The sequence below is a fragment of the Cupressus sempervirens genome, chromosome 5, assembly GCF_028749045.1.
Source record: "Cupressus sempervirens isolate cs-2001-9-10 chromosome 5, ASM2874904v1, whole genome shotgun sequence".
Classification (NCBI taxonomy): Eukaryota; Viridiplantae; Streptophyta; class Pinopsida; order Cupressales; family Cupressaceae; genus Cupressus; species Cupressus sempervirens.
In genome coordinates this window covers 143,307,691-143,333,107 of record NC_143122.1, presented here as the reverse complement: position 1 = coordinate 143,333,107, position 25,417 = coordinate 143,307,691, and the positions used below count along the sequence as shown (strand labels likewise).

The following is a 25,417-nucleotide window of genomic DNA, read 5'->3' as shown; positions in this document are numbered from 1 at the left end:
GTGTACGGATTGTAATTGTGTCTCCTTATTATAATTCTTCTAAGGCAAACAAGTCTAAAAGAAAAAATTTGCAATTAATTTTATTATATGAATTAAATATGTTTTTTATTAAGGAAAATAGGTTTTGAAGGGGGCTTGAAACCCTTTACAAATCATAAAATTTTCAATGAAGCCCAAACCAAACAAAACAACAGCCCAAAGGTGAAACAGGTCTCCAAACAAGACAAAGTGACTAGGGTGGCATCGCAGATAACACAGTACTCATCAACCACATAAACAGGTTTTGAACGGGCACTTGAAATCCCATGGTAAAAAGAGGAATAGACAATACATTCCTTACCATGACAGACTACAAAGAACAACAGGCCAAAAGAGTCAGGAGAACTAAAAACGGGACAGCCGCAACAGAGATTCAAGCTTTCCCTTTCGGTCCCATATGATTTAAGTATGTTAGTCTTGTGTTACATTTTTGTAATAGTTATACGCTTCAAAGTGCTACAAGTATTTGCCATTTTCTAAATTACAATGATAACAATATCTCTTGTGAAAATTATAATGCTTCTTAAGGAATGCATCACAAACTTAAAGTTGGACAACTATAACAATGTCTTGAGCTTGATAGGTGAGAATCAAGGGGTTTGTATCATGGTCAATTGGTCTAGAGCTTGTACTTATTCTTTAGAAAGTACAACGTTTTAGAGCTAAATTTAGTATAACTTACACACTAAACTTGTCGACTTCCTATATTCAAAAAAAAACTTTTAAAAAACAATTGAAACTTACTATCGACTTAGCTTAAAAGTAGTTAAGACTCTATTGTTATACTATTGATTTTGTCTAGAACTAGCAACTAGCCTTATTTGTATTAGCATTAGGCTTTAGTTGATGAATTAAGTGAAAGTACTTAATCATGGTGTGGAAAATGAACTTTTCTTGATATTCACCCACATTTTCAAGAATTCAATTATTGTATCCTAGTTATCTCCTTTTTAGCATCAATTATACTACATCCTTACGTGTGTAATGTGGGATGGATTAACTATTAGTGAAGATGGATTAACTATATCAAAATTGTTTCTGTACATCAACAATAAATATATTTGATGAATGTTGACTAGGCATCACATTGCAAAACTCTTAGAGAATATGTGCCACTTGATAGCACCTTTAGGTGCTTTTACTAGTTCATCTGACAATGCATTCGAGATCATGCAGTTGATATTAAGCATTACCATTTAGAGAATCAGGATGCTCAACTATTTTATCTGTGCATGCACATCTGCTATTCATGGACAAAATGGTGTCTCTCCATGAGTGAGATCAAATTAAGACCCTTCAGAAACAGTTAGGGAAACAAAAATTGACCCCTGAGAGGTATGGGTATGAAATAAGAAGGCGATGACTATCAACACCATCCATGACACTGCTCTCTCATTAACTTGCCAGATTAATTGACTTTTTTAGAGCTGGCAATAGCCTCTGCATAATAGCTGATTCACCAGGTGGTGTTTCATTTTTCAACTTACCGTTTCTTAGAGCACGAAACATGGCAGGAGAACCTTCTGTTGCAGGGAAAACCCGACAATCAATATGCACAAGATCTTCTACCTTTCCTTCATTTACTCTGATAAACCCAAGTCTAACTCCTCCATTCACCTTCTCAACCTGTATAATATACTACTAATTCATGTTATTGTACTAGAACAAATATTCATCCAAAATATTAAAAAACACGATTCTTTCTTCTATGGCAAATCCATGGCTGTTGATTTTGTAATGAAAAGACTTGGATGCTACGAATGTATGTGGATTCCAAACTAACATAGAAGAAGTTAATACAATTTAATGAGAGTTCAACCATGATGAATAATATAAGTTGATGCTCACTAAGATTGTTAATGTGGAAATGAATCAAATGAGAGATGCCATGTGACAGAATTGACAAGTTAAAACGTAACCTTAAGTGGAGCGGGCAGTGGCAAATTCGCACCTTGAGTAAGACTGTTTCCCCACTGCAACCACCATAACAAATCAAGGAAATCAGTCAACATTCTTAATTCTTAATAAAGCTTACCATTTTATGGATTTTTTTCTTATAGTTTGCCTCTGCATGGTTGGGTTGAGTCTGCAGATTTTTCCTCACATATTAACTCATGGTAGAAAATACTAGAGAATTTAGATAAACAATCTAAAAAACTGTACCACAGAACTCTCTCCTACAAAATCTCTACTTAAATATTCAGAATCTCAGATCATTCATCTAAAGATCACATTAAATTTGTGATTTACAGCTTGAGCCAAATAAATACACTTGCACTCACACACCTTTTATAGTTATTTGAATGGGAATGATGTTCGAATTGACCAAAGAATTTGGCAGGGTCAAAGTGACAATGGAGTAGAAATGAGACAATGATTATTATTAAAAAAACTGTGTAGAAGATTTTTTCTTCTTTTGATTACTGTATACCCATCAACAGCTGATTGCGTGCTAACTAGAATCCAGTCAGTCCAAGATGAGTTTTGCAACCCTGGGGCTAAGCATTAAAATAAGACTCTGTCCAAATCTCTGCAAGAGTCTTTGTAACCTGTGGATGTTCTTCCTAGTTTGTAAAAGTCCATGGCAAGTGTATGCAAAATCATTATATTGTGAAAGTACCTTGAGAAACTCACTGCTTATTTGTTAATGAAAATGTAGTAGCTTCTGTGGCCTATATAAAGGTTAAATTTTTAAATGGTATGTAAACCCTCCTATTTTACTTTTAAAACTGCAAAGAGATTGATTTCTGTACTGGGTAGCTCGATTGAATAGAAGACAATATTAATTGCACTGAACTCAGATTCAAATGGATGAATTCAATTTCAGATATCTGGTTATACGAGAATATCATTACTATAAATGTATTGCAGTCCATTTTATAAATGATTTCAACTGCAGGAAGCAAGCATTTTAAAGGAAAATATTATCTTCATCTTCTAATGAAAATTGGCAGTTGACATGGGAAAAATTGTCTTTTAATGAACATTCAAATATTTTATGCAGTTTTGAAGAGCCAAAACTCATACAAAATATTTTATCAAGCCTGGAACTGACTCGTCTTTGCCTTTCTATATCTAATCTGAGTCTGACTCTAGCTTCCATGGTGTGCTCCCTAAGACCTATTGAAGGCAAACTTTGCAGTTTCATAACCCTTCTTTAAATGGTTCTTAGGCTGGTGACAAAACATTAGATCAGTCAACAACATTTTCCTCGTCTAACTTCCAATCCTAAAAGGGTGATTACACCACTAGAGATTAAACTGATAAAAATTGCAAATTTTGTCCATTGGCCATTAATCGCTTTCATTGAAGAAATTTTGAAGCGACGCACTTTTCAGCGGACAACTTGGAAGTCAAGAAAGAAATGGAACCAGAATGTTGGTAACCAATACTGATCTTCTGTTTATCCAGTTCTACCAATCAGCAATCAGAGAATAGCCATGTGCACAACCACACAAATGCCTTTTCATGTTCGTTTAATTGTGGCATTCAAAACAGTTAGTTGAGAGAGTTTTCATTAGTTTTGGTTTAGATCTGCAAGTTATAAAAGCTATCCCAATAATGCATATTGAATGCATGGAATGTTATCAATCAAGCTAACCCGCTGTAATCATTCACTTTGTAGGAATGAACAATCTGTTTTTGCGAGTTCAACTTCTATAAAACACAGCATAATTATGCTATTGACATATATAGACAGTCTGCAAAATGTAATCGAACTTGGAGAATTTGAATGAAAGATTTCTTTTTTGTGTCTTTTAGCGATGCTCTGTTCACTGTTTGTGTTTATTCTCTATGTCTTCTGTTGCATTTGCAAAGGCTGCAATTGACATCGGGCTATAAGATTGCAAGGAAACTCAGGTGCGGAAACAACTTCCTACACTAATCCCTTAAGGAAAGTATTGTGCAAATTCCTATTAAATCCTTACAATTTTAGATTCAATATTATGTAAACAACAATATTGCAGTCAACCATGAATATAGAAAATAGATAGAGAAAGAAAACACAAACACAAAGATATGCCGGTGGGGAAAAACCTTTCGGTAAAACAACCCCACCCCTCCGAAACCTGCACAATGTATTATCTTCAACACAAAGGTTACAACACACTTGCAATGCAAGTTCTTTGAGGACATGGAAGACAAATCCAATCACAACAAAAAAACACTACCAACAATACACTTTCACTCTCACTTATCTGCAACCCTAAAGTTGCTTAAATCATGCACTTTCCATTTTAGGGCAACTTCCAAAGAAGAACCGCATTAGGGTTTTACCATTCTCCGGAAAAGTAGGAACCCAAAAAAAAAATCAGACCGATGCCCCAAACCCCATGTGCTAGATGGAGACTCGGGTGTACAGTACTCAATGATCAATTGCCACATGTCTTCACATCTTCACCCATCATCATATCTTCCAAAGATAGCTCTTACGCGTCATAGGAGTCTGTCATAACCGTTTCAGTCATAATCTCCTTACACACTATTCAAGATGCCGACACATGCAAGTGGAGTGACACATCAACATGCCAACTAGACATGTACACTCACACTTAATTACATTATTTGCAAAAAATACATTTACAAAACAAATAATAAGAATAAGAATTATCCAAGGTTGAGACACCTTATTCCTAACAAAGATCAAAGGAGAACAAGGTTGGAAAAAATTAGATGATAATGAGCACCAACCAATGATCTTTTTTACAAAGATTGTGCGAAGAAGTGCTCGAAGGTTTTCAAAAGAGTGCTGCTACTTTGTAATCATAATTGTAGTTGCTGATAAGTAATAACAGAGAAGAAATAAGGTTAGCATTCAATTGGGGTAAAAATCACCACACTAGCTATGCAAAGGGAAATATGTGCAAAGCTTCCTCCTTCTGAAGAGGGACCACGACCTATTGGAGAATAAGGAAAGGCTGCTATATATTCAACGAATTCACTAACAAAAATGAGTCACCACAAAAGTATAGAATCAACATGTTTTGAACGTGAACAGCCTTTGCATGTTACTACAAACCACTGCATGTTGTTAGTAGGAAGGAATTCTTATTTAAACAAATGATCATGAGTATTAGATTGTTAAAGCATGGATGAAAGCAGATTAGAGGAAACTTTCACCATAACTTGAGGTTGATATGGCTTTAAAAATTTTATTGTTGATCATAGTCCCCAACGCTTAATCAGCTGGTCAAGAGGTAAAGGTGGATTTATGGTCAAATACCTTTTCTGTTGCAGAAGAAACTACTGTTAGCTTGGTTGTTCAGAGATTGCAGACTTTAAGAGAAGCTTAGCTGCTGCCAAGTGCCAAGAAAATTGGTGAAATGTAAGCCGTAAGGAAAAGAACAAATCATTGCAGCTGTTAAGATCATCCTTCAAGAGGGACATCATGGGCTGTGATGTAATCGTAGCTTTTTAGATTCAAGTTAGTCAAAGCCCCAAGGAGACTGAGGAATGCAGCCACAAATATCTCAGAATTAATTTCTAAGGATATTATCAGAAATATGTTGACCTCAGAAGATCAGTAGATCTAAAGAAGTTGTGCAGGATATCACAGCTTAAAGTCTGATGCTGTTTCTGGAGAACAATGTTTTCTTCAAATTAGACATTGCGAAAGTCTAAATCTAACAACAGTTAAAGGAGATTCAGCATCCAGCAGTCCCATCATCAAAGGAGATCATATCAGGTTTGAGAATTGCAGAAGATTGAGAATTAGTGCATTATCAGGTAATTCGTTCTTATTTGTACAAAGAAATTGTTGTTTTGATGGAAAAGTTGGGTAAATGGGTGAAGAAAGAAAAAGCAAGTTTAGTGTATTTTTTAAAAGATGAATTGGTGAAACTTAAAAAGGCTAATTGAGAATTGGCAGAAACTATAACAAAATTGAGAAAAGATATGCATGAAAGTTCATGTGAAAATGATATTCTTCAAAAAATGGGAGAAAGTTAAAAAAGGAAAATGGAGAATTAAAAGAAAATTTAAAGTTGTTTGATCAAGTTAAGAAGAAGAATGAAGATCTAGAAGCAAGAATCAAGCTGTTAAAAAAGAAAATGTGAATCTAAGGTCACCCTCCAGTGTGTTATGTCACATGTGATATAAGTAATTTGTGTCCTTCAGTTGATATGGATGATGTACCTAAAGTTTCTTCAAGTGAAGAAGTTGAAGTTAAGGATGTGTATGAATCGCTAGATCTTGGAAGTGCAAGTTGTAATTTTTAAAGTAAAGGTTGTTTTAAAAATTAAATTGTTTGAAGATCATGCACAAAATGGGATATAAAGGAAAGGACTAGGAAAGCGTGAACAAAGAATAAGAAAGCCCCTTCAGCCAATTATGATGTCACGGAATGAAGGTCTCAAATATGGTAAGAAAGATAGATCAGATGTTGCCAGTGATACAAGTTCATGTCAATCAGCTCAAAGAGTGCAATAATCACATTGTCACAGAGGACAAATAAATAAATAAATAAGTAGGGATCTTGATCTTTGTCCAATTTGTGAAAAAACATGTTGGGATAGAAGAGGAATAGAAAATCCAGAAAATTAATTATGGTTGGATTGATGAATCCAGAATATCAAGGTTAGAAACATGTTGAAAAGGTTATAAGCCTAAATGTTTGCAGGTAAACAGAAATAGGGGTGAGTCAAGGTTTGAATGTTTGAGTCCAGTAGTTGATGACTGCTTCTTATGATTGGCAGGTCAAAATGTCATGAATTTTCTCTATGTTAATCAAAGAAGGAAAACCTAGTGATCTCTCATGAAGAAGAAAAATGAGTAAATGGGCACTTGACATCTACAAAAAGTGTTGCATGGTGAGTTAGCTGGAAATGTTGCACAATGAGTTGCAAAGATTTGGATTACACCACATTGAGTTATCTTGTACCACATCAAGTTGCAAAGGTCTAGTTCTCAAAACTTCAAAATCAAAGTGTGTCTCAGAATCAAGGATGACTATGTAGGTAACTGATGCTGATCTGATCCTTGTCCCATTCTACCAATCAGAGGAAGCCGTGTACACGACCATGCAAATGCCTTTTTATATTCGTTGTCATGTGATGTTTTAACAGTTGAAGAGAGGTAGTTTTCATTAGTTTTGTTTTGGATCCACCAGTTACAAGAACGTTCCAAAAAAATGCATGTTGAATGCATGGAATGTTATCAACCAGAATAATATTTGGTAATCATTCATTTAGTAGGAAAGAATGATTTGTTTACAAGGCTGCAACCTTTATAACAAACTGCATTATTGTGCTATTGAAAATATTATGAGTCTCTAAAATACTAAAATGTAATCAATCTTGGAGAATTTGAATGATATATTTATTTTTGTTTGTTTTGGCAGCGCTCTGTTTTCTGTAACTGTTTGAGCTTATCCTTTGTTTGCTGTTGCATTTTCAAAATCTACACAGAAATTAATGTCACTTTCCAGCTGATGATATCTTTGGGTTAAACCACCAACCTCTTCCCTCAGCTTCCTCTCCTCCATCAATAGAGCACAAATTAAACGGACTCCAGGCTCCAAAGGGGAATTTACACTAAACTTTAAATGGAACTGCAAGAGGCAACTCATGACATTTGAGTGTTGGTAGCGTTATCAGGGACAACCACAGTACAATAATAAAGGCAGCTTCCAAGAAACTCCCACCTGGAATAGACCATAAAAGAGAGTCAAATACCCTTCTCCATGTTCTCCTTTTGGCTAAATCATGTATCATTCAAAAGATTTATATTGAAAGATACTGATTATTATCATCCTTTGTATGCACAAAAGTTATTCAACAAGTCGGAGGCATAATAACATTATGGAAAAAGCTTGGGATATTTAAGGCAGCTTTCCCAACTAAACTATTGCCCATTGCTACATGAAGATAACAAGGTGGTAGACCTTTTATCTAACATTGGTATCAATGAGAGAGGATCTAATTACTAATGGAAACATGCAGCATTAGTCTCACTGAATTCTTTTCCATTCACCGAGCCTGAGTTAAATGGTTAGCATTCTTAGAGACAATATGGGGGCATCAAGGCAACATTAAAGGCACTGATTAGAAAGATGGTGAATATAGAGAACTTCATTAAGGATTTAGGGGACAAGCTGGCAAAAGCCACTAAGGCCATCAAGTTCCTACGGCATTGGGTTCACTGGTCAAGTTGGAGAATGGAGAAAATACCACCTCCTTCTTTAGTTCAGATAGCAGATGGCTCCCCCTAAGGGGAGTTTCCATCCAATGATGGTGTCTGGTTATGATGTGGACTCGCATCCTCATTGAAAGATATTTCACTACCACTAATTTTTTTTTCTGTTTAAGTGTTTTTATGATTTGCACATTAGTAAATTTAACAATTTGTTCAACTGTTCACATTTGTGGAGCAATATGGGGAACAATTGTATTAAGTATTTTAAATTTCGAGAGTCCAATTAGGAGTTGTTTACATACAATTTCTCTATGGCTGCATGCAATTAGAGGAAGTCATTTTATAGTTTGGGGTGGTGTAGTGTCTTCTCGTTAGACTGAACAGTTAGCAGAAAGTTGACCTATCATTTGAGGTTCCATAGGTCAAGGTATGGTTAGTAGACTCATTAAGAGGGTTATGGAGGGTTATAGAGCTTTGCAAGGGCTCTGTGAGCTGTTTTTGGACTTTCAGATGGCAATTTCTACATTTTAGGGAGGGGTCCTATTTTTTAGGAAGGACCAGCAGTTGACTGGGTGACCACAGAGCCAAGCGGTTTAACATGATTGAGGACAGTTGCCTAAATTTTAAGGTGGATCCAGACTATTTGGGAGGAACTGCTTGTTGGCCTGCTAGGATTTCAGTCAAAATTCAGTTTTGAATCCTGTTCTGCATTTTATGAATAAATCTGGAAATATTTAAATATTTTCTAAGTTGGGAGAATTAAATTAATATTAAGTGAGAATTATATTCACATTATATTATAATAACTTATAGTAAGGCCATGGGCCCATCTCCCTAGGTAATTTGGTGATGATTGTTTAAATAAAGGGGGCCATTGATGTGAATGAATAATGTGTCTTGGGGGTCGATTTTTATGAGGCATGGTTTTTATTTAAAAGTTAAAATTGTGTGAAAACCCTAGAAATGGTTGATTTTCTTAGAGGGGGATAAAAACAAGTTTGGGCCTGCATCTTCAATTGTCCAGGTCTATTATTTTGATTGTCTATTGAAGAGAGAGCTCTGAGATCAGGGTTTTGAGCAGATTGAAGCTTCAAGAATGAAAACTCTTGAGGTTGCCAGGTTGGAAATCACCCCAGCTTGCCTGTGAATTGTAATTTCAATGATATATCAGCTGGTGAGAGTGGAGTAGGACTTGGGAATGATTGTTGTTGCTTATACAATTTCAAATCAGAACCATTGCAAGCCGAATTAACAAGCTACCGGAAAATTGCTCTTGGCCGTACAGCAGCATTGAAGAAAGAGGAGTTACAATTGGTATCGATTTGTAAGGGGCCATCGTTGAATCAGATTTTACCAGGCCAAATTTATTCACCAGTCTGCAGATCGATGTTCATAGAGTGATTTCAGACCTTCCTTCGGCCAATAGCTGACTGTATCATCTTCCAGGCTGGCATCTCTTTTTTTCAGAATAGGCATTAGGTTTTGGAAGGCACATTTTGACATATCAGAACCATCTGAATGCTTATAATTATTCAGCAACATCTGAACAGGTGTGGACAAGACTAAGTTGTATGTATCTTGCTGTTCATATTCGCTAGGGCTGTACAGGTCTGATCCCGGTGCGATTAATATTATATGAGAAATAAAAACCAGTGATCAGTTTAGATAAAAATAGCTAGTTGTTTCTGCAGTTGTTTTCAGTATTTCTTCTTCACTTGGCATTTGCATTCAAATATCAAAAACACATAAAAACACAAAAATTCAAATATACCAAAACCAAGAAAAATCAGATTCCCTTTTAATGCTCGTCAAAGTGAAGAAAAATTTAAATTAAACCATCAGTCATTTCAATTGAAATTATATCCAGGATCCTTCAGGTGGTTACAAATGATAGGCATCCAATTTTCTTTTGTGGACTGATGTCTTCAAGAAAAGTATAAAATTATAAATAGAATTACAAAGCAGGGGAGGACCATGAAAAAAGGGAGCTCAATAAACTATATATTTTATTGGCCTTTGTGGCTCTGAAGACAAGGCAGAGGTTTGAAGAAACAAAGAACTTTATAGATTAGGCTCAGTTTGCTGAATTAGAGAATGATATATGTAATGGTTTCTTGGCAATTGTGGACCTAATTTAGTTTCTAGTTGCACTGGAGTCTATGTGATGTTTCATTCAGAGAAATTATATCTCTTCTGAGCGGTGCATTTGTACTGTTGACAGTTAATAAATTGTGTACCATCTGACCAAACTCTCTAAAATGTATTGTTCTTAAGAAATGGGCTATTAATACATTTTATTTCAATGTAGAAACTTTTAGCTGAGTATGTCTATTCACATCTAGTTTCTGTAACTCTTGATATTCCTTTGTGACTTTATAAATGAAACGCACAAAACATGGGACTTTATAGAGCTTTTTTATGCAGGATAGAGTGTACATGACCCTGGACATTATTTTACAGGTTAAGAGAAGGCTGCATCAAGTGGTCAATGAATTGGTTTCTAAAGTTTCTTTTGCAGGATCTGGGCATTAGTTTGGTATAAGGCAATCTTGAGATGCTGGGAATGTTGATTTTGTGAAACAAGTCTTGATAGTTTAATGACAGTTGTGGTTATGGTTGCACATGCAAATATGGGATTACATGATGATATGAAAAAGAGGGTAGTTAAGATACAGGTAAAAAAGACAAAGGCGGAGATAGAAGCAACCAAAACCCCAACAAAAAGAGCTGCAACACTTAATGCATGAGTTGGAGGAGCTATGGTGTCTGTTGGAGGAGCATGAAGCATGCAATAATAAGAAGCCAAAGGAAAAAGATCTATAATATACCTTTTGCAGAGCTGTGAGAAGGTGAAAAAGAATAGTGAGGATAAAATGTTCAACTACTGAGCAAGAGTTATAGTTAGAGGGGAATTTCAAAGTCAAAATTAGCTGAAGGATAGACCAATTAGAACAAGAAGAGATTAGATTCCTTGAAGAGCTAACAAAAATAATAATGGATAGAAGACCTTTAAATTCTTCCAAACGTTTCAGAGAGCATCTATATAGATGAGTGGGTTGAAGCTGTTGAATTGTGTTGCCTGAAGAAAGTGAAGGTATTGACGATTACAAATCAAGAGAAGAGTTGGAGGTTTGCAATGAAGAGGAATGTAGTTTACAGCATAGACGGCCCAAGATATTGTAGCAGTAGAAGCAATCCAAATTAATGAAGAACCTGCAACAAAGATGGAGATCTTTGAGACCCCTATTTGTGATGAAGTCTTACTGGACTTAGAAAGAACATTCAGCTAAAAGTGGGGCAGGAGGAACATCTAGAGCTCCTATTCTTAATGAAATAAGAGTAGAAGATCAGAACTTTCTTGCAAAAGGAACGGGACAGATTGAGGGAAGAAGGAAAGGAAAATATATTTTCGTAGCGAAGGAGGACAATGCAAAAAAGAAGTTTTCTAAAAGATGTCATGCACAGCTACAAAATGACGACATGCTCAGAAAAGATGACTTCGATTGCTTGCATAAACAGCATAAATATAGAGAATGAGCAAACTCGCAAGGGATCTTTTGTTTTTAATCATTTATGTGCAGGTGCATTAGAAAATAGTATGAGTGCTGAAAACAGTCAAGATGATTTTAAGTGGAGGACCATTAAGCCTTCAAGGAGCTGGGAAAAGGGAAAGGGAACTATTTGGCAGTGGAGGATGATCTCTCATACAAAAAGAGGTTGGAACTGACAGAAGAAAAAATGTAATATTTTGCAAACATATATAATTTGGTGGAAGGGAACATTGTGGTGTCGTTTTTCAAGACAAAAGAGTGGTTCTACCAACTATGCCAATCTTTCACCTGCATGTTTAATCCAGTAGCATCCTAGATTAAAAGTGAACACACATCACCTAAGAAAATATATGATAGGAGTAGTTGAGTTCTCATGGCATTTTCCCAAGAAAATGAAATGTTCCCTTGAAATAGCATCATCTATCTTCCCTTGAACCAACCCATCTGTTGCACCTTTCTTTGATGAAAATAAGGTGCACTAATTTTCTATGGTATAACATACTCTAGTTTATAATGTGCATAACATGTTTTGCAATCCCATAAACACTAATTCGTAATGTCTGCACTTCCATGCACTGTCAATTTCCAATCGACTGCTGATTTGCAAGACTAGGGGAATGGTGATTGAAGTAAACCACACTCAAAGACAGCTGCATTTCCTTTTCCAAGCCTAGAATTACATAACTTATGCAGATGTATGGGCCTGGAAAATACAAACACAACTATTAACAAATAAAGATCTTCCAGAATATGATAAAGCAATATGACAGTCTTGATGGAGGGGAAAGTTTCTGCAGTCTGTGTGGTTCTGTTCTATCCACTAAATCGCATCCTTACTCATTCTAATGCAATTGGCAATAAGACTAATTCATGGCATTTCTATATCTATTTTGTTAATGTATTCTTGAAGATTTTCGTCAACTCAATTATTTTGGAGTCGAGAGGCTCGAATTATAAAGAGATAAGGAGAATGATATGGAGCCTCTTCATTAGAAGGCATATTCTACTCACCACTGATTTATTTTTCTGTCTGAGTTATTTTTAGGATTTTTAAGTTACAAATTTAATAATTTGTTCAACTGCTCTCTTCTATGTGAAGTAAAATGGGAAACAGCTTAACTTTACTAAATATTTTTAGATTGAGGGAGTCGAATTAGTAGTTGTTTATATAGAGATTCTTTATGGCTGCGTGCAGTTAGAGAGAGTCATTTATAGAATCAGGTGGTTACAAATTATAGGCGGCCAGTTTTCTTCTGTGGGCTGATGTCTTCTCTTAAGGCAAAGCACAGAAGGGAATGGAAGGTAAGGAAGGACCATGAGGAAAAATGGAGACAGACATTTTTTTGTTGGGATTGGTGGCTCTGAAGACAAGACAAAGTTTTGAGGAAACACAGAACTTAATAACTTTGGCTCCATTTACTGAAGCAGGGAATGATGTATGTAATGTATTTTTGGCAGTTCTTGGCACTGTTTTAATTTATGTGTTGATTTCTTCAGAGAAATTACATCTCTAATGAGCAGTGCATTTGTAATGTTGATAGTTCCTAAACTTGTGGACCATAAAACCAAATTTTCTGAGTTGTTTCCTCTTAATAAGTGGAATATTAATAAGCTTTTGTTTTGTGTAAAAATTGAGTATGTCTTTTAACGAGTAGCTCTCATAATCTTGATATTTTATTGTGCCTTTATACATCAAATGCACCAAACAGGGGACTTTACAGAGTTGTATTATGCGGGACATGGTGTCTGCAGCCTTGGCAAATATTTTGCAGGCCAAGATAAGACTGCATTAAGTGATTGGAGAATTCGTTTCTCAAGTTTATCTTTCAGGATCAGAGTGAGAAGGCATCAGATTATAACAGTTCTTGTGTCATTTTACTCTCTGCAGTTCAGTCAGATTTTTCTGTATTAGATCAATATAATTGTAGGATAAATGCAGTCCAGCTGATGTGTAATAGCAGCCCTATAGGCCGGTAAATCTTGATTGTAGACTTCAAGATTTTGGCTTGGTTATCTTGTCCCAGTGGCTAGTCACTGCAGTGTATGTAATCTCATAAGATGCATTTTGGTGCAATATTTCTGAATATAATATAAAGGGAGAGATACCCTGCCCCTAATTAGAAATACCACAAAATTAAAAAAAACTAATGTCACGTTGAGGATTAAATAAAACATTGGTTCTCTGCACTTACAAATATAAATCTTTGTACAGTAACTGACTCAAATGACCGCATGCATTACACATCATTGGATTTCTTTTGAGTTGGACCTATCTGTGTTGAGCCAGTGGAACAAATGGTAGCTAAGGCTTATCAAGCTCAAATTCAAAATCCACTATCAATTCCCCAGTAATGGGCACACGCCAGCTACCATAGAAAGCAGATCCAAATAGCCCTGGAATTAGGTCTATTGCAGAAGGAATCACCCTAGTCATCTGAATGGTGAGAAACCCATTGTGTCACGACTACATTTAAGGAAAGCAGGTTTTCCCTACTCAATTTGTCCATCGGCAAAGAGACCACACAACACAATTTGGCAAAGGCAATCATACAAGTCCTGGAGCTAGAACAAAGGGAAAAATCACTCTTCTGTGCATTCAGCCTACACCCATTGCAGGTATACCCGATGACCCTGCTTGGCTCGAATGCATATTAGATTAAGAATGTCTGATTTTCAGAAAGACGAAGAAAGCTGTGCTTAAAGTGGGCACAATGGCAATCATCAGATTGTTAACTCGGATACAATCCCTCTCAATAGAAAGACGGTGATTGTAATAATGGTGATCTGAAACTTACCATAACAATTGCATGCAAAATTCAAATGGTTCTGTGCTGTACACCGAACATATACAAATCAGGCTAAAATCAACATGGATAGGAAAATAAAATACATGAATCGTCGCGGACAGGGTAGGAGGTCGTTATATATAAAATTTAGAACAAAATAGACACTTGCACACAAAGTCGTGTTACGGAAACAATATTTTGCGAAGCAGAATTCCTCACAGAGAAAGCGCTAAATGTCTAGGACTGGGGCCAATAGAATGTAAAGGAATTCTGTAATTAATTAGTAAGCCTATAACAATTTGTTCCTCGAATAGATTGTACCCCGCATTTACTTACCTGGAAGAGCAGTGTCTCCATCTTTTGCAAATCCACATTGGGAGGAAGCTTCATTGTACCCAAAGAAATAGGTTCATCAGATTGTTCTGTTTTTACCATACCACCTTCCTCGGATGCTGCTCTCAAAGTCCAGATTGAACTATGAAGATCATGGTTTCCGTGCTTCTTGATAGAAGCACTCAAAATGAAAAAACGATTTTTAAATTCAATTTTCCTAGACAAGCTCGTGCTGTGCACACAACCGCAAGATGAATCAACAAATAAAGCAGAGTGTTTAGGTGCAGAACACATGCTGCTACAACTTATGCCCAACACAGAGGCCATTAGTGGAGCAGAATGCTGCTGATTTGTGCCGGACTAGGAGCAGAAGCTCGTTGGTATTGGCAATCATTTCCGATTTTCAGCACAAATTAGAAAGTTGATGAAGTTGAAAGGTGGAAACATTTAATCCACAAAATGGAGTTTTGTGATTGCTCTCGCTAAGAAGTACAAACGTGTGGTGCAGCGTTTCTTCCAGCCTACAAATTTTAGAGCAACGGAGTCCTTATACCCTGCCTTAAGTTCACACTTTATTTTATGGATGTTTCAATCTTTAAATTGAATTAATATTTTAATCTTTCGCTTCAAATTTAAAATAATTTACTTTCAAGATACAAACTGTTGCAATATGATTGAAATCCATCATTATGATCAACAAAATTCCAAAAATTTGTGAGCTTAGGATTGTCCATTTACGAACGAAACAATTGTATTTATGGAAATCAATCTTCCGATTTAATTGACATTAGTTTTTTTTTTTAAATTCGAAATTCTTTTATATAAGGGTCCATTTGGCTTTAGGAATAAGAATATGAGAATAGGAATATATATTTTGAAATTGTTATTCTAGAATAGAAAACAAAAATACATATTACTTTTTTTTGTTTGGTTCAGTCAGACTTTGATGGGGAATTCATGGACCCAAAAATTTATATTTTCTAAAATAAATAAAACTGAAATTGGAATACATATTCCAATTCCACCTATTTAGGTGGAATTGCAAATGCTCATTTTTGGGCCAAAATCGAAATACATATTCTTATTCGCAATTCTAATTTGGTGCACCCAAACAAAGGATTCAAAATTTAAGAATTTACATATGCCTATTCCACTCATATCCGTTGTCAAACGGGTATCTTGTAATTCTCTAATTCTATTGGTGGAAGTGTGCTTGTTTTTATAGCTTTTGTCCATTTTCTAAACTTTATATATTTCTATTTATTATTATGAACTTTGACACAAATATTGTGACATTTGGCAAAATATAATATTTGTCAAATCATAGTAGCATCAATAGTTGAAATTATATTTTTATTATTATTTATGGTCTATATGAATTATATTTTTTAGTTATTGGATTTTGTAATCTAATGACAACTTGCAATCTAGAACATTCATCATTGAAATTACTATTTTTGGTTCTATAGTATTTTAGTAATTCTATAATAAAGTTCAAAAAAATATTTTATGTAACATATTCAAATGTTTTCTCAAAGTTATATTATTTTGTTGAGTTCATTTATCAAATATTTTAAACTTTACATTATACATATACTTCTTATTTCAGTGTATGAAGATTATAGTGAATTAAGGACAAAAACTATTTTCGAATCTTTGATTTTTGTTGATGTTTGATAGCTTCAGTCAGATAAATCTATATATAATTATATATAAGATATAGTGTGTGTGTGTGTGTGTGTGTGTGTGTGTGTTTATTATATTTAAGTTACAAGTTTATTGTAATATATATATATATATATATATCGTCTTAAAATGGAAGCACTTCCATGTTAAGAGTGATTTGAGGTCATGTCAAGTGCCTTGAATGGGTCTTTAGTTTGGATCTAGCTTTTTCCCCTATTCTGCCCCCTTTTTCACTTTCTTTCTACACTTTTCTAGCATTATAAATTGAAATCCTGAGATTTTTTACTTTTGGGTCAAGGACAACCTTTTAGGTCAAGGTTGACCTCGACCTTGACCTAGGTCAAGGACAAACTCAACCCTAACCTAGGGCAAGGTTGACCTTATCCTTGGCCCCTGGTTCAAATTTCAAGGTTCCATGATTTTCAGATGTTAGATTTTGAAAAGAATTATTTTCGCGCTTCCAATTCGGCTGTTTTGGTCTTTGAAATGGTAAACTCTTAAATTGCATTTAATCTAGGTTAGTTTATAGGGATTTATGTTAATTGAGATTTGATGCTCCTATGCCAACCTTCTCTAGAAGTTTGTGCCCTAGATCTCTATACAAGGAAGCCTCCTCTCATTTTCTCTAAGACTTGCCTACCTAACAAGGCATAAGGAGATGAGATGAAGTTATACTTTCATGATCAAGCATTCAACATTAAAGCATTCAAGCAAGCATCCATCTTCAAGCATTCAATTCATCAAGGAGATCTGTTAGTAGTCATTGAAGGATTCAAGCTCTATGGAGCTCTCTTGTTGAAGATTCAACTATTTCCATTCAAGCCTCTTCCTAATCCAAGATCCATTCAAGATTCGTGTTGAAGATCTAATGCCAATGATTTGAGACATCTTGTATTCATTTCTACATTCATTTGGAGCATCCATACTTGTGGATTCAAGGATCTAAATTGCCCACAAGGATTTCTAGATAAGCAAGGTGAATAGTTCCATTTGCTTTGTCTATTCATATTACAATTTAAATTCAATTTCAAGTTTAATTCCAAACTAGGGTTTGAATAAGGAAAACCCCCCCATCCAACAATAAAACCATTTTTCTTGCAACTATAGGTGTGGAACAACGAATATCAGTGTAGATTTGGATACTCTTTTTGTCAAACTTGTAGGATCTGCGAATAGAAATTTTGTCGAAGTAGTGCATGTCAAGGTTGACTTTTTAGGGCACAATTGTGCCTCACTATCTGAGTCAAGGTTGACCTACCCTCAGAAAAGAAAATAATTTTCAGGTGTTGAAGATCTCACAATTTTGGTTCATGAATGTGAAAATTGATAGTTTTTAAGACTGTTTGATAGAGTTTTCAACCGATTCTTTTTCAGAGCTAAGTACCTTTTATTTCTTCATTTCAATATTAGTCATCTAGATTTAATTTCCATATCATAATAATTTAAATGTATGTGTAAAATATGGGATTAGGGTATCGTTCATGTGCATTATTCTAAACCCTATTCATCATCCATATTTTATTCTATACATTTTGGTGAACCTAACACACTTACCCCCTCTTTTTTGTGCAGTTAGATGCCCTATCGTATTTCAGTGTTCAATTTTATTTTCTATTATCTTGTGTGTTCACCTTCACTATTCATTTTGGTGAACCAACATGCTTACCCCCTCTCTCTTGTGGAATTAGATGCCCTATTGTGTTTTTTGTGTTAGATTTCCTTTTAAATTATCTTGTTGGTGTTAGATTTATCTTTTATGTTACATATTGCATGCTAATTAGATTTATTTCATTTATATTTCAAAAATACAAAAAAAAAATTTTAAAAATTGCAAAATTTCTTTAAAATACAAAAATATTTACATTTTCATGCTTTTAGTATTTTAATATGTATGATTCTTGTTTTGAATACTTTGATGAGGCTTTTATTGTTAAAAGAGGATAGATTCCCTAATAAGGTACATGGAAGTGAGGATGAAAATTGTTCAAATGAGATCTCCATTGATCCTATTCCTATTTCATCTTCCTCTACAACCTTGTCAATAGACTTTTACCTTAGGGTGTGTGCATGATTGCCTTTATGTTCCACTGTTTCCAATATTGATAAACCTAAAATGATATTTCCTAGTGTGTGTGATGTTGCTTTGTCCTCTTTTGAATTACCTTGTAAAGATATATTAGAGAAAGAAGATGACTTTAATCTATCTCTCCCTCATATTTCTCTCTATGGACATGAGTTGAGGATTGATGTTGATTCTTCTCCTAATACATGTCTTTTCTATGAGCCTACTTTAGAGTATAAATTGCCTTCTTCCCCCTTTCAAGATCAAGGTTTAGTGAATTATGATGCTCCTACAATGTGCTTTATTGATAGGGATGATAATCCTCCTATTTAGTATGAACCTTTGGATTTGGATGTTGATTACCATCTTCCTCACGAAGCCATTATGATTGAATCTACTTTTTGGGATGAACCCTTGGATAATTACATTGATTTATCCCCTCCTTACAAAGAAGCTTTGATACAAGAGGGTAATTTATTAATGGATGACATATTCATACATAATGATAACTCTTTTTCTAAAACACACTCTCCTTATATAAACATTTTAGTTAAAGAAGATGACATTATAAATGCTTTACCTTCATTTGAGATTCTTTCTAGTGATGAGGCATTAGTAGAGAATGATATGACTTCCCTTAATGCTCTCCCTCTTAGTGATGATCTTATGGAGAATCAAGATTCTATCTCATCTTCTCCTAGGATGTCTTCTTTGCTTCCTGCTTATGAATTTTTTTCTAGTGTTCAGATGACTAACATGATTTATCTAGAACCTTTGTTGACTATCAAAGTTTGTCCTCACATTACTATCAAAGGTAAATCTATGGAGTCTTTAGAGTCTTTCAGTGGCCAAGATTCTATAGCTCACACATATCATACAAGGAGTAACCTTCAACCTAATTCGATGGTTTATACTTCATTGCAACCTTCTAAACCCATCCTTCCTCCTCCACCTCATCTTCCTAGAAAGGAGTATGATTTGATAAACCAATTGCAAAATACAGCTACTAGGATTTCTTTATGGGAGCTTCTTCAAACTTCATCTACCTACTATGAAGCCTTGAAAAAATCTCTAGAAACTCTTCCCACTCCACCTTCTAATCAAGAGAACATCAATAACTTCTTACAATGCATGCATATTACCCCAAGTGTTCCTAACATTTTATTTACTCAAAAGGATTTACCTTCTAAAGAAGTTCAAAATCAATATGATGCTCTTGTGGTGGTTGTTACTATCACTAAAAGTAGCATTTGTAGGACCTTGATTGATAATGGATTTGGGCTTAATATTTGTAGCTTGGACATGCTCAAAGAAAATCAAGTTGATCTTTCAACTATTCAACCTGATAATGTTCCTATATGTGGTTAGGATAACATTTCTAAGAGAACTTTGGGAATCATTACCTTACCTATCAAAGTAGGCATGATCATCCTAAATACAACTATTCATGTTATGCCTAGACCTCTCAATTATATCCTTATTTTGGGTAGATCTTGGTTGCATGAGATGCATGCTATTCCTTCCACCCTTCACCGTAAAGTCAAGTTTAAAAATAGCAAAAAAATGTATACACTTCATGCAGATGATGCACCAAATCCTTGTCTGAATATTCAAAACTACGCTACTCCTATTTTGAATAGTAATCCTTCTTCCTCTAATGCTCTTCCTAGTGATGATTAAGGAACCTTGGATTTTACTCCTACCTTTATTGGAGAGTATAAGGTTTCTAATCTTGATTTTATGAAGCCATAAAGAGAGTTTGAACAATGAGTTTTTACTTCTAAAGCTCTTTGTAATAACTTTATCATTGTTTCTATCCACAATAAAACTATCAAACCTTTTGGTGTTTGAAAATGTTACCGATTTCCAATTACTCCAATGAGAATATGATACATCTAGGGGAAGCTAACTCCCATCTTTAACACATCAATTCAAACATCTGTCCAACTATAAGGCTTGACCCGTCTTCACTTTAGGCTCTGCAAGACCTAGGCGGGTTAACCTTGAGGTTCTAATGTGTGGTACCAGTGCAATTTAAACATAAATCTGAACCTATTTACTGCAGATGAAAACCCCTTATATCTCCTAATGACTCATGAAATGACATAGATCTATAGTAGCAAATTGCAATACTGTGATATTCACAAGCTGAGTGAGGGTTATACTTTTTAGCTCTTCGACATATGAAAAACTGAATTGAGTTTGATTAATAATGTTGAATTAAAAAAAACCCCTAATATGTAGCGGCATGAACAAGTGATCTTGGAAATGATCAGTGTCTTATCTATTGGTAAATTCCATGAATTAATCACATACATTTAGATACCTGATACTTATTCATATATTCAGATATACAAATTCAACTTGTAAATAGACACCCATGTTCAATTTGAACCTCATTCTTACATGATATCCTTCTCGATAAACTTACAACCTTGTTGACTCCTTGAAGCATTTACATAACCCCTTGAGTTACAGGCAATAATGAAACAACATATAGCCTTAAGGGACTGCAACTATGACCTAGGCTCTTTGTTCAAAGATCATAAAACATTGAAGATTATTGAGATGGGACATGAGAATCAAAATGAAACTAATGAAATCCTTGCTCTTTTGTATTCATTTCCTTGAAACAATACAATCAAATGCATGAAATCAAAACATGAAAAATACCAAATATATCAGAACTAGTTGTATATCTTCCTACTGTTGTTCATACAAGAAGAAATTGCTAAAAGAAATGTGGTATCACAGTATGGGAACACATCAAAACTAGATCCAAGACATGGTATTACAACAATGATTGGTTTTTCTCCAAAGATTGGAACCCAACTGCAAAAACCCCTTATAATAGAGAAAGAAAAGAAAGATATAGGAAAAGAGTTGATTCTTGGATCTGATCAAAACATGACATCTGTCCAATTTGAAAACCTTCTCAACAGGTTAAAAATAGCTCTCTAATCTCTCCCCTCAACTGGTGAATCAAATCTTCATCATTAGGCTTCTACAAGCACAAAATATCTGAGATATCTAATTGAACAAGTAACTAATTTTGATTCCTGATCTGGAACTAAAAACCAAAGCAAAAAATTAGTTAAATGACTTCAAAGATGCAATATAATCTTGTCAAACTTGTTTTTTCTACATTTAGGCTTCAAAATGACTTTATATCTGCATCTAAATTGATTTTAACATCCCATGATGAATTTTGCTCATTCCATTGAGAAAGCCCCAGAAAACACAAAACTGCTTATAGCTCGAACCAGTGGAGACCTATGCATAATCTGACCTCAAATTCAAAAAATTCATCTTCTCCTAGTTCCAACAGTATACTATAGTGCCTATTTCGGACAAAATTTGCCCCTTTAGTAGTAGTTTGAAAAATAGGCTCCTAAACTATGAACATGTATTAAAATGAAAAATTTAAAATTTATATAGATAAAACTATATAAAACTATTGAAATTCATTAAAAATTTTCCATTGCATTTTTACTTCATATTATTTTTTATTTTCTCCTTATTTCCCTTGCCACTTGTCCATTTTTGGTTTGTCAATTGTCTAAGCCCCTACACTTAAACCATTTGAAATATTCAAATTTCTTTATCCTGTAAGTGTAGCACCGTGAACCTTGAAATCTTCCTTTACATTTATATGGGAACACATTCACATTAATATATTAATCTTTTAATCAATTAATCTAGCTTCCCATAGCATCAGGGCCCCTTGAAGATATGCCTTCCGCTCTTACGTTTGAACTCATCCTGTAACCTCAGGACCCCTCAAATTCTCCTTTACGTGCATACGCCTTTACATTCTCATGGTGAATTAGATGAACCTCATAGCACTAGAAGTGTTTTAAAATTCTTTGACGACCTTGTGGGTAGTTTTCTTTCCTGTAGCATCGGGAAGACTTAACATCTCATCCTCCACTTATACGTTTGGCATGAGCACTTAAAGCCTTCATATCCCACCTCTCGCTCTTACAGTGCACTGCCATGTGGCACTTTCTTCTTGGCATTGATCATTAAAATTTGTTGACCCGTTTTTCCCTTTCAACTAGCTAGATTGGTGGGCCTCCCCATGCACTAAGTGACATCCACAAAGAAGCATGTCTTAAAGACACTACACATTTGTGTGGAATGATATTTACACATTTCAAATTATTATATCCCAGCCAATGTGGGATTTAGCATTCCAACTTAAAACCCTACTGAACACCATTCTGCAATCTCTGAGCCCTCCTTATGGCTTCCTTCAATTTCAAATGGGCAGCCCTTTTGTCTCGTTCTGCTCTTCTTTTTGGGTGTGGAGTTCCATGTTTTTGATTTGCATTAATTCTCAAATCTTCTTCTCCTTTGGGCATCCCCTGTTTATACGGCTTCCTCCATCTGCAAGTTCTCTAGCATGCTTGTAGTGCCTTTGACTTGGCGCTATGTGAGTCTTGTCTTATTATGTGCACATGTTGCTCTTTAATTCTGTCTCTTACGTGAATGCAGATTGCTTTTGTTAGCTACTCCTGCATGGGACCATTTAAAAGGCATCAGTTTCTCTGGCCAGCTGCTTTCAACTTGCGCAAGGTCTCCTTAAAATGGTTTCAGTTGTCTTCCTTGCATCTTAGTCATTCACAGTGGTGAGGGACCCCTCTTCTTTAGCGTGGGGTGTTCTTTTTGCATTGGTTGTAGGGCTTTGTCTTTTATGATGTTGCCTACCTTGACATGGGCATTCTTTCTATATCTATGTGCATATCTTGACTACGGCTTTGGCTTTTCTTGCCCCCTGTTGGACACAATTGATGATATTTTCTTTTCCCATAGTAAATAGTAAAATTGCAAACTCTAAAAACCTACCTCCTTTATTGGCAAGCACCTTTAGCACCAAACAACCTTGCAACTGCAGATGAGACAAAGAAATAAGTTTGTAGAAGCTATTTGGAAGCTTGTCGAGCTTTTTGCAAGACCTTAAGTCCAATGTTTCCAAGCAAGACAAGTCCCCAAAGCTTTCAAGCAATGGAAGCAACTAAGAACATCCCCCCAACTACAAATAATAGAGAGACTTGAGTTGACCTATGCTAGTTCGAACGACCACTAAATTAGAACAATCAGTTCAATCCATCTCTTCCAAAGAAAAAAGATCACTCTTTTCATATGAATCCTATGAATGAAGTGCAAAATTATCTACAAGTTGGATCATCTCTTGCCCAATTTCTTGCAATCTTTTCTAGTTCTATTAGATATTTTAATCAAATAGTGCAAGTGACATGCCATAAGTTCCAACATTCATTCTCAATTCTATAAGCCAGAAATCAAAACCCTATGTGTCCTAGATCCAACAATGCTACCATGAATCAAGTTACAAAGATGGGCAAATGTTTCTGCTAATATAATGTCATGAAGTACATTGTGACAATGAGTAGTGATCACATCTGAGGATGGCACAACTTTTTGATCAGAGTTCTTCCCTTTTGAATCAGTTTCCACTATTCCTTGATCTGAATTTCCTATTTCACAACCATTAATCGGTAGTTTAGATAATGCCTCTTCTGTATGCTTGTTACTTACTTTTTCACCCTGGTATTGTGCTAGTATTGAAAAAATCATTTCCTTTACTGATCCCAATCTAGTTGTAGTAAGAACATCTATGACAACTAAAGGTTGCAGCTTCTGTTTGACCCAGTCAGATGGCTCCGTTGCAATGAACTTAAAAGTTGAGTTCTAATCCTGCTAATTGTCATGTTTGCTATTTTCAAGACCAGCTCAAGTAGTTTTTTCAAATGCATATATTGTCTTCTATTCACCTTATTTCCCCCACCAAATTCTTTTATAATATCTGGTGTGCTCTTTTCCTTTAATCTTGAGGTCAAAAATCCAAATGAAGGCTAGATTTCTGATTCTTAAATGATGATTGGTGCACAATCACTCTATCTTTAAAGATCATCATCATTATAAATTTCCCTTTAGAACATCATAAAACCTCATAGTGTTTTTGTCAATCTGATGTAATTTAGTCGAAACCCAAAGTGGGTCCGGCTAAAAAAAAAAACATTTTCAAACAACCGATCCATCAAATTGATCTACTGAGATCTTTGAGCTGACTGAAATTGAAATCAAGCATTGAGTTATCCTTAAAAACTCATTTTACCATTTATTGCCAACCATCATTTTAGTGCTAGATGGTCCTTTGACTGGCCTTAAAAATTGATCTAAACACCTGACTAGGCCTTGAGATTGAACACACTAATTCTCTGTTCCACAAACTCCTACCTTGTTGAATCTCGTCTCATGATGAATTCGAGGTCAAACGATATTGACCATCAAATTTGCCTTCTTAAAATCATCTGCACGAAAACATGTTAGAAAATGCTAAACTACATTTGGAATTGGCTTCAAAAACTAGGCAAATGAGCACATGGAGAAATGAAAACTAAGGCATTGGTTTACTATCATGAGGAGAATATGGAGCTTCATTTTGGGCTCATGATGAATAACAAGGTGCAAATGGCGAGCGGTTAAAGTGGGCTACTCAAATTTGTAGACTGGAAACAATGTCAGAAAAGTGGTTTTTACAAATAGAATTGACCTAGAAAAGTGTGCAAATGGATTTGTTAAGATTTGAAAATTGGCACACTTTAAGTATTTTCAGAGGAAAACACAGTGGCACAATCCATTCAATCTCATCTATCATAGATTTCATGACATGACATCATGAATAGGGTTTTCGACAAATTTGCAAATGCTGACACTAGTAAAAAGATAAAAATTGTGTTTGGAATCGCATTTGAAAACTGATCAAATGGATTCGTCATAAGCTGAAACTTGAAACATAATAG

The 25,417-nt window shown here is 35.1% G+C and overlaps 1 protein-coding gene across 1 annotated transcript; it reads right to left on the bottom strand.

The window, feature by feature from the left end:
* Positions 1-1,099: 1,099 nt before the first annotated feature.
* Positions 1,100-15,227, bottom strand: LOC149554900 (uncharacterized). The gene is made up of 3 exons (XM_089828914.1): positions 14,846-15,227; positions 1,959-2,012; positions 1,100-1,665 (listed from the first exon to the last, which is right to left on the bottom strand). The coding sequence occupies exons 1-3, from the start codon at positions 15,167-15,169 to the stop codon at positions 1,435-1,437; spliced, it is 609 nt and encodes a 202-aa protein (XP_089685040.1). The 5' UTR covers positions 15,170-15,227; the 3' UTR covers positions 1,100-1,434.
* Between the last annotated feature and the right edge of the window lie 10,190 nt (positions 15,228-25,417).

Excerpts from the sequence above, each read along its gene's own strand:
- LOC149554900 (XM_089828914.1), bottom strand. The coding sequence starts at position 15,169 with ATGGCCTCTGTGTTGGGCATAAGTTGTAGCAGCATGTGTTCTGCACCT. Across the intron at positions 2,013-14,845 it reads TGGAGACACTGCTCTTCCAG|TGGGGAAACAGTCTTACTCA; the intron begins GTAAGTAAATGC and ends TGGTGGTTGCAG. Across the intron at positions 1,666-1,958 it reads CACTGCCCGCTCCACTTAAG|GTTGAGAAGGTGAATGGAGG; the intron begins GTTACGTTTTAA and ends TATATTATACAG.